Below are 10219 nucleotides of genomic sequence, written 5' to 3' on the forward strand. Positions count from 1 at the left end.
GCGCCCCCTATAAATCAACTCTCCTGGGACACAGAGTCTTCCCAGGTCAGAGCTGCATCTATCTCCAGGGCCCCATGGGGGCATCTAGTGGCCGTTGGCCATACTGCACCTACCTACATGCTGGTCAGAGAGAGATCTCCCTCTGACCGGAAGGTATCCTCTGACCGGGGAAGGTATTGGAGCATTTGGAGGAGTACTCGCCCAAATACTCGGTATCGGCACTAATACTAGTATCTGTGCATTTATAGTGCAAATCCATTTTATTGATGTCATTCAAACGACAAGCGCATTTCTGAACCTGATGAAGCGGACCCTGCGCGGCCCCAAAAGCGATTGAATGACAACTATCAATAAAATGGATATTGCACTAACATGGAATCTAGACATCTGTTTTGGGTGATATGTACTATGGCACATAAAAGACACCCCCACAAAACACGGGTCACGGGTTACCTGTGGCATTTTTTAATGGGGGCATGTTTTATGTGCAATATGAACAAACCAGCGGGGGGAGGGGGAAGATAGTCAATGTGTGTAATTCTTATGCTGATTTTAGCTATTGCTGTGAGACCCTGTACAGAATAAGGTAACCAGATTCCTGTGTCCATGATTTATGCAGAAACTTCTTTCAAGGGAATCTGGTCACCTTATTATTTACAGGTTCTCACAGCAAGAGCTAAAATCAGCTTAAAGGTGCCCATACACCTTACGATAATCGTATGCGTTTGCGTACGAAAATCGTAAGGTGTATGGGCACCTTAAGAATTACACACACTTATTCCCCCCCCCCACGCAGCTCCACTGGGACTAGGAGGCAGTGATCTGACAGTTCAGAGAAACTATCTGCACTGTCTGTATAAAGGTGCCCATACACTGCACGATTCTCGTACGGAAATCCTGCCATCGTACGAGAATCTTGCAGTGTGAATGAAGACGTGCGACCGTTTCTACTGTACGGTCGCACGTCTTTTGTCGAAGGAGCATGCTAGAAAACCAGCCGAAAATCTTAGACAAATGCCGAACGGGCCGGTGTGCGCACCTGCCCATTCAGCATTGCGGTCATCGGAAGCCCGCCCCTCGGGGGGGGCGGGCATGCGATGATCGCAAGTACGATCTGCCTGTCCAAGATGGGCAGATCGTACGTTTTTTTAAAATTACTTTACAGCCATCGCAAGACTAAGGTCTTGCGATAGTTGTAAAGTGTATGGCCACCTTTACACACTACAGCGGGCGCGGATTAACCCCTTAAGACACGACCTGTAGCAACACATTGCACGCTCTGCCGGGATTGTGTCCACACAGCAGAAGGGCCTCCTCCATGCGTTCCTCTCAGGGACCCTGGGGCTGCCCTTGTCTGCCTGAAACTGTGACATCTTGTGTCCGGGGCTGAGGTGGCCTGAAAACCGGACACAAGATGCCAAACCCCTACTGTACGGGTGAAAACCGGACAGGTGGCAACCCTACTGACGCTGCCCGTAAAAATTGTACTGTCCTGTGAGACTGCATTCACCCTAAAGGGTCCACTCCAAGCCGTACGGTACTTTTTACATAGTTTTTTGCTTTGTTAAATGTCCCCCATGGCAGTTTTCAGCTCCACGTGACATTTTGTTTTACATTAGCTTGCCTTTTAGCTGTGAAAATGGTCAGAATTCAGTGTCAAGATTCACCACCCGTAGACTTCAATGGGGTTTGCAGCTAAGATGGGTTTCACGGATTTCAAGGTAAATTTGCTGACCCCTTTGCAAATCGAACCCGGGTAGATTTGCTCATCCCTTCTCAGAAACAGGAGATCTTGTTTGTGGCGAACTTCACACTCACTGCAAGTCAGAGTTACAGAGGAAGGGGGTTTCTATACATTTGCGAGTTCAATGGAACTGGAAGAAGATATTTAAACAAATATTCCAGACATCTACATCTTGCTAGTGGGGATGAATATCAGCAAGTCCTACCATGCTGGTTGGGTCAATCTCATACAAGTTAAAGAATGTGAAAGGTAAGATGTTCAGGTGTCTGGCATTCTTCTGTGACACCGATCATAACTCATATATAAAGGCTTAACTTGGCCATTGAAGTTACACAATACCAGGTGCTACTTCTATTTCAGACAATTCCTGCTAAGAGGGTTTCAAAACACATTACTGCTCTCGCCATCAGAAAACCTGCCGTGGGAAAAGCCTTACAGCCATCGTTGAAGTTTATCATGTAAACAGGAAGTGCCTGCAGGCGGTCAGCAGCACTGAGATGCAATGAAGGATTAAATAAAACTGAAAACATGGATGGTATGATAATATTTTTTATGATACACTGTGCTTTATCCAATTAAATGTTTAAGGTTTTCCATCTACTGTAAAATTATATAGTTACGTAGCTAGGCTGAAAAAGTCGATCACGTCCAACCAGGGGCGTAACTAGAAATCACAGGGCCCCATAGCAAAATTTTGTATGGGGCCCTGTGATTTCTAGTTACGCCCACCTGATAACCCAAACAGCCCACCTAAGGGTGACCCTGCAGAGCCCACCATAGACTCTCTATGGTGGGCTCTGCAGGGTCTCAGGCGGGCGGTCAAGCCCTCTTACCTGTCAGCCCTGATCCTCTGTCCGCCTCCTTCTCCTCCACGATCGACTCCTCCGTTACTGGGCCCCGCCTCCTCGATTGCCGGGCCCCGCCCCCTCCTTAACCGGTCCCCGCCCCTCGGTCGCCGTGCCCCACCTCCTCGATCGCCGGGGCCCGCCCCCTCGATCACTGCCGATGACGGGCCCAGCCACCTCCTGCGAAGCTGTTGGTTGTCACCAACTCAGCAGCCACCGTTGAGAAGGAACGGAGCGTTCCTCCTCACAGCCGCCAGTGACAGCCAGCAGTCTGGCTGTCCAAGCAAGATGCCATAGCGACCCAGGCGGCCCGCATGGCATCAGGGAGATGTCCTGGCCGGGCCCCGCCGGGCCTCGGGCCCATAGCGGCCGCCTGGGTCGCTATGGTGATTGTTACACCACTGCGTCCAACCAATATCGAAAAACCTGCAGATACAGAATAAGGATGAGGTTCGTGTTCAGACCAATGTAGAATTCGGTCCGTATATTGGATGTTTAGCAATCAGTGAACGGGTGAACTATATGGGGGTATTTGCCCAACCACTTCTTGTACAAAGCGACGCATCCGCATATGGTCTGGGCGCAGTTTTGAGTCAGGTAGACCAGGCGGGAGAAGAACATCCCATCCTCTACCTGAGCAGGAAGCTACTTCCACGGGAAGTAGCGTATGCCGCTGAACCTCCAGCTACAGCAAGTAGTCCTATGTTGATCAGTTGTATTACTACCGCTGCTAAATACGACAGCTTCCCACTTGGGTCGCCGGGTCGCTGGGAGCCAGGGTGACCATCAGTCCAACCAATTAACAAAAGCCTGCATATACACAGTAGGGATGAGGTTCGTGTTCAGGCCATGGTAAGATTTAGTCAGCAGCTGAATTAAAAAGGAGGGGCGGGATGCTGGATGACATCATTGACCATGGCAAAGGGGGTCCTAAAAAGGACTGTTTGGTTATTGAACTTTGAACACAGGAATGGGTGGGGAGATGCCCAAGAATATGTAGTCTACCGCACTGCAATTCACAGCAATTTTGTGTAATATTGCACTGTATAGAAATGAATTCCAGCCATACACGTGTGAATTTCTCACCTTAATCTCCGCAGGCTGAATAAGAATCGTACCTAAATTCAACCATCCTTAACTTCAATCACGCTGAACTGTGTGGATGGGGGAGTCTCCCCTGCTGGCAATTCTATTCAGACAGCTGGCACTGGCTACTTTGATTTTTTGTTGACTTGTGAGGAGTCATTATATGGCATGTAATGAGCAATGTGGGACTTGGAAGACTGTTGGAGAAAATGGCAACGACCTGCATGGAATTTGATCTGTCATCACTAGAGGAGCAGGTAAAGTATACTGTAGATCCACTTTAACTCCACTACTGCTCCATTCACACCACGTGACAACTCTGCATACTTAAAGGAGAACTATGGGGTTAAGGCTTTTCCCCATAATTCTCCTTAGGGTAACGGGAGGACACAAACTAGCGTCCTCCCGTCACCCTAGGCTCAGCATACCGCGAGCTGTAGCTTGCGGTATACTGAGATGCCGCAGTATACTGCGAGCTGCTGCTCGCGGTATACTAAGACGCCGCAGCGGATCCCAACAATTATGTCTGGATCCGCCCAGCTGCGTGACTGACAGCTGGCTCTGCCTATCCAGAGGCAGCTGTACCTGCTCCCTCCCCGGTCCGTTCCGCCAGTCAGCGCTGGCGGATCAGAGCGGGGAGGGGGGAATCCAGCCCCTCCCCTGTCACGGCAGACAGCTGTGACAGGATCGAGAGGTGAGCGAATGCCGATATGTGTTCGCTCACCTCCCGATCTACTGAGCCGACCTGTGACAGTCTCATTGTCACGGGTCGGCTAGAACTATGAGGTGAGTGAAAAGCACTCGCCTCATAGTTCTCCTTTAAACAACCAATTGCCAAACACCAGCGTTGGGAAAAGGCAACGGGGTCACATGCAGGCCATATTGGAAATTATGAGCATGAGCAAATGAAAGAAGAAGATACCCTCTGCAATGGAAAGCTGCACGCAAGTCAAACAGCTAAAGACACAGTTGAAATTCATATTTTGTGATGTTTTATCTGTCAAAGTATTTGTATGACCATCCAGTTCTAAGTTTCATATGACTCTGCCAGACAGTACAGCCAGTCTGGCAACCTGACTTTTCTCTTCTGCAGGTAAGCAATAAAGCTTGGTGATTTCCCCGCCCCAAGCCTGTTACTCGACAATGACTGAGCAGAAACAGCCCACTTCTCTTTCATAGTGCTTCCTCCTCCTATCAGCATGCTCCTTGTCAGCACACGCGCATGCTCCTCATCAATGGCTTTGTATACGCACTAAGTTCCGGTCATTTACTTAATGCTTGCATTTAGTGTCACCTGCTACAACGTCAATCCCGCCATGTTCCATTATTAGTACACAGCATACAGGGGAAAGTGACCTTTAAGCTACCAGAACGCCATCTTGAGTCGTAGAAACGGACACTTTTGGAGTTATTCAATAAATAGTGTTAGAATCAAAGTGCTAAACGCAAAGTAGAGTAGCTCATAGCAAGGATCCAAAATGTATTTTACTGAAGCCAGATCAGCAAGGGCCTATTCAGACAGGTGGGTTATGGTAACACCTGGTTTGCCTGGTGTTACCACAATGCAAAACACAGTACTGCCGTGCATTAATTTGTAGTGCCGTGCCGTGCATTTAAATGGGCTGCAGTTAATAAAAAAGATTCAGGTGCAATTTAAGGGCCATTGCCATGGTTAGTAGCCCTTTCATAATGCGGGAACGCATGCAGTGGTGGAACGATCACTATAGCGACCCAGGCTGCCGCTATGGGGCCCGGGGCACAGGGGGGCCCGGCCAGGGCATCCCCCTGATGCTGTTCGGTGGGCTGCCTGGGTCGCTATGTCATCTCAGGCTGCTGGCTGTCACTGGCGGCTGTGAGGAGGAACGCGCCACTGTTCAGATCATTGACAACCTGTCAGGAGGCCATGCGCACTAACGCCATCTGCTGTACATCTCCTACTGGCAGTCACCGGATGTGATGTGCCCAGTCAGAGAGCTCGACAAGTCGGAACTTTTGATAGAACACCAGTGCCGGCAGCGAAGGAGGAGGCGGGCCCCAGCGACGGAGGAGGCGGAGAGCGATCACGGCTGACAGGCAAGAGGGTTTGACCAGCTCACCTGAGACCCTGCAGAGCCCACCATAGAGAGTCTATGGTGGGCTCTGCAGGGTCACTTTCAGGTGGGTTGTTTGGGATATCAGGTGAGCGCAACTAGAAATCACAGGGCCCCATACAAAATGTTGCTATGGGGCCCTGTGATTTCTAGTTACGCCCCTGGACACATGCTATGCATCTTACAACTCAGATTGTGTTTGGTGTCTGTAGGCAGCGCAGTTTCCACGAGTGCTTCATTTATTCATCCAGCTGTTGTATAAGCCAACTGGTGTCAAAATAAATTGTCCATCAAGAACAGATTATAAGAAGGTTTGTAGGTATCACGCTTTATTAATAATTTGGGTTCCAGAACAATGACAAAGTAACACTTTTATCAGTTACATTAAACTTTGGCCTTTGACACATAGATAATGAAAACACGTCAACATGTTGGACCTTAAAGCTCTATGGAGACGCTGCTGTTGGTCACTCGAGGTCCATACCAGCCGGCCCAGTTCTGCGTGTCCTTCCCGCCATGCTGAAAAGATATATAGCGCACTCCTGGTCCATATTTACTGAATGAGTGCATTACCTGTAGGAAAAGGAAAATAAATAAGTCTCCATATAGAAGTTAATGAAGGAGGGCTTCACATAAAATCCAAACTGGTTTATGTAAAAAAGATTTTAGTAACATTCATAGAAAAAATCATCAGCAGCTTGTGTGTGGAATATTACTTCTAGAACATTGGATGTCAGAATTGGCAAGTTAAAGCGACCCCGCCAGCATGTAGCAAGGTGTTAGGACCCCATTGTAATTCCTTGAGAGAACTAGATGTCCCCAAATGTCCACAATTTATCTGTGTAGAAGCTTTTTCTAAGGGGATCCCTAGCATAGGACTAATGTGTTCTCTGCTGTGGGCTCCAGGCGCCATCTTGGAGAGGTCTGTGTCGCAATTGGACAGTGAGCTCTTGCAAGATTTTGGTGGCCAGTTTGGCAAGGACATGGTATACAAGTACCATGTACTGAGTCACAGGGAAGTCCTGCATGGGTAGCAGAGACGGCAGCCCCCAAAATGTGAAGCTGAGAGTTTGGTCTACATGGCTGCTCCTTTCAGGGAATGGGGCAGTTTCCTAACGAAGTGAGAGTCCTTTTTCATAGGAAGAGAGTAAAACCAGAAGCAAATTTGTGAGGAGCAGATGCATCTTACTCCCCTTTGTGAGGTACAAATGCTGGGAAGGACTTTACCCTTGGTATGGAAGAGTCTTTTTTGGGGACATACAAGATAGAAGTGTTACTCTTAAATAGTCTATCTGAGCACCCGTATTACTGTGAGCATCTGAGCACCGGCAGTTCTAGAAGATGTTTTTTTTTTTAATTGAGACTTGACTTACGTCACCATGTTGTTTGCTGTAAAGTTATGTTGAAGTAAATCTGTTAAAAACCCAATTTGACACAACTGGACATTCTGTGTCTGTTCTTCTCGTTGGCTATAGCAGCTGGACCTATACCTGGTATGGTCACAGGGGATGCTATCAAGCTCTGAAGGGAATGGGGGAGTTGGTCAGTCATGGGGAAGGCATAAGGTTGGTATGAAGTGGGAGGAGATTTCTGTTTCCTAAAATGCCCTCCATGCATGGGCCTTTGTGTTTTGCAGACTCTGAGCACTGAAGTGCCCTGAGACAGTGACCTGGAACTGCCCTGAAGAGAGGCCTCTCGTTAAGTGAGATTCTCTTATAACTTTAATTGTTGAGAGAGCCACAAGTCATGGCCTGGGTTTTCAGACCCACCTATAACTAAAGCGTGGTGCAGAGGGCCCTTGCAGGATTATGAGGCTTAGAGGAACCTGCTGAAGAAGGGCGGTGACACACATGTGCTTACAAAGCTGTAAGTAGGCCCCGGTGCATGAACTGGCTGAACATTCTACCACAGTGTGTATAGGGGGGGACAGGCATTCAACCTTTCAGGAAGTGTTGAATGCTGAAGACAGTGACAGGGGAACGGAAGGAAGGGTTGCTTTCAACACATGTCAAATATCTGAGTATCGGCCCAGAAATAAGATCTTTAACCACATATAGACGTTTCAGTGCCATCAGCAGCTCTTTTACATAAAACAACATACAGGTGGGATTTGTAAGGAATTATGATTGTGACATTACATATCGCCATTGGCAGTCGCTCCCTTTTGGTATGTCCACTGGTGGTGGGATAAACTCCTGTAAGACACGCTTTTTTTCACAAAGTAGTCGGATCGCCAACTCATATCTGCAGCCACAGTCCTTCCTAGCTCCATACCTGGGCGGAAATGTTTCAATGTTGAGTTACATAAGTACATCACAGTTTATGTACTATAGTATATTAGAGTTGACGTTTGCTCCATTTTACCTTTAAATGCTCCATATGGCCAAAGGTCTGTGAACACCTGACCATTACACCTCTATGAGTCTGTTGGGCATCCCATTCCAAATCCATGGTCTACTATTGAACTGCAACTTCCACCCCATCCCTTTTGGCGATGACAGCCTCCACTCTTCCGTGAAGACTTTCCACAAGATTTTGGAGGGTGTCTAAGGGAATTTGTGCCTATTTGAGAGATCAGGATTTTGGATGAGAAAACCTGGCTCACAATCAGTGTTCCATACATCCCAAAGGTGTTACGTAGAGTGGAGGTCAGGGCTATCTGTCCAGGACACTCAAGTTCCTCCACGCCAAACCGGTCACACCATGTCTTTATGGAGCTGGCTTTGTACACAGGGGACAGTCATGGTGGAACAGAAAAGGGTCTTCACCAAATGGTGACCACAAGGCTGGAAGAACATAATTGTCTACAATGTCTTTGTATGATGGAGGATGAACAGAACCTTCACTGCAGACACCTGAACTCAATCTTTTGCAGGGAGGTCCACATACTTTGGGTTATGAAGCGTGTATATATAGCTTTATATGTCTTTATAGGCTTTGTGCACCTGAACACAATAATATGGAGGGGTGTCCACATACCCTTAACCATATACGGGGTTAGTCACTAAGCTGCCAAAGGTAGCCGAATGAATAGCCGAGCCAAAGTGAAGGGAGCCGAAGCCTCTTTGGCTATTCACTGCAGCCGTACATTGGCTGCATTCGGCTCGCTTCAGCCCCCAGCTCATCCGGCCGAACCGAAGGGAAGAGTCCATTCGCCTTAGCTGATGCAACATCTGGATTGGCTGAAGCGAAGGTTTGGCAGTTTATTCAGCCGCTGTTCACTCCTATTCTCCAAGGGGCCGAAGCATTCTAATCAGTCATTCTGCTTTGCTACCTCAGACCTGCATCCTGCTGTCCTGGGGAGAGCACACTGACCTGGAGTGGTTTATGTGGTATTCTGAATGTTTTGTTCCCCAGTAAACCACAGTCCAGGTTGCTATAATTTCACTTCAGCCCATGTGGCCGCACTTTTCTGTGCCCTTTCCTAGCACATTATGTACTCAAGCCTCAAACAAGCATCTACAAGACACTCCGTATATTTCAGAGGTAGCCAAACTTCAACCCCAAAGCTATGGTGAAACTATATGTGCCATCATGCCGCTGCCTATGGAAGTCATGCCTGTGGCTGTCAGTCTTGCAACGCCCTATAGGCTTATGGGTTTAGATATATTGTAACTTTGTTAAACATTATGACATAAACTTTTCTCCTGTAGGAGGTGGGGAATTATTGCTGCCCTTCCAGCCATTGGTATTAGCACAATGTTGGTAGAGAGATCAGGACATGTCAATGATCATGTGACCAGTGATTCGGGATCAGAGATCAGGACACGTCGATGATCATGTGACCAGTGATTCGGGATCAGAGATCAGGACACGTCGATGATCATGTGACCAGTGATTCGGGATCAGAGATCAGGACATGTCAATGATCATGTGACCAGTGATTTGGGATCAGAGATCAGGACAAGTCGATGATCATGTGACCAGTGATTCGGGATCAGAGATCAGGACATGTCGATGATCATGTGAACAGTGATTCGGGATCAGAGATCAGGACATGTTGATGATCATGTGACCAGTGATTCGGGATCAGAGATCAGGACACATCGATGATCATGTGACCAGTGATTCGGGATCAGAGATCAGGACATGTCGATGATCATGTGACCAGTGATTCGGAATCAGAGATCAGGACACGTCAATGATCATGTGACCAGTGATTCGGGATCAGAGATCAGGACATGTCAATGATGACGTGGCCAAGTCATGGTTCCCATTAGCACTGCAGAGACACAAGATTAATTCTACTACTCCCCCTCCACCATCACCTATGTATGAGATATTCTGCAGATTGAAATTGGTTCACTCACCAGTCTGTGATGACAATAGCTGGTTGGAATTTGTCCATGACTGCTGCGCTGAACCCCTCATTGTTCAGGTCAATGAGCTGAGACTTCTTGCAGGACCTGGAAAGATCAAAATATTTCATAATGTACCCTTATGCTTTAGCTGCA

The 10219-nt window shown here is 47.8% G+C and overlaps 1 protein-coding gene across 1 annotated transcript in view; it reads right to left on the minus strand.

Annotated features, from left to right (window-relative positions):
- Nucleotides 1-6203: 6203 nt before the first annotated feature.
- LOC108796317 (F-box only protein 6-like) overlaps nt 6204-10219 on the minus strand; it is a 9826-nt gene continuing 5810 nt past the window's right edge. The window contains exons 5-7 of the mRNA XM_018567774.1: nt 10076-10171; nt 7904-8039; nt 6204-6338 (exon numbers count right to left, since the gene is read on the minus strand). Coding sequence (XP_018423276.1) covers nt 6204-6338; nt 7904-8039; nt 10076-10171 — 367 coding nt within the window. The remainder of the gene's footprint in view (nt 6339-7903; nt 8040-10075; nt 10172-10219) is intronic.

Source organism: Nanorana parkeri, unplaced genomic scaffold, assembly GCF_000935625.1.
Source record: "Nanorana parkeri isolate BGI_ZX_2015 unplaced genomic scaffold, ASM93562v1 scaffold1091, whole genome shotgun sequence".
In the NCBI taxonomy this organism is placed as follows: domain Eukaryota; kingdom Metazoa; phylum Chordata; class Amphibia; order Anura; family Dicroglossidae; genus Nanorana; species Nanorana parkeri.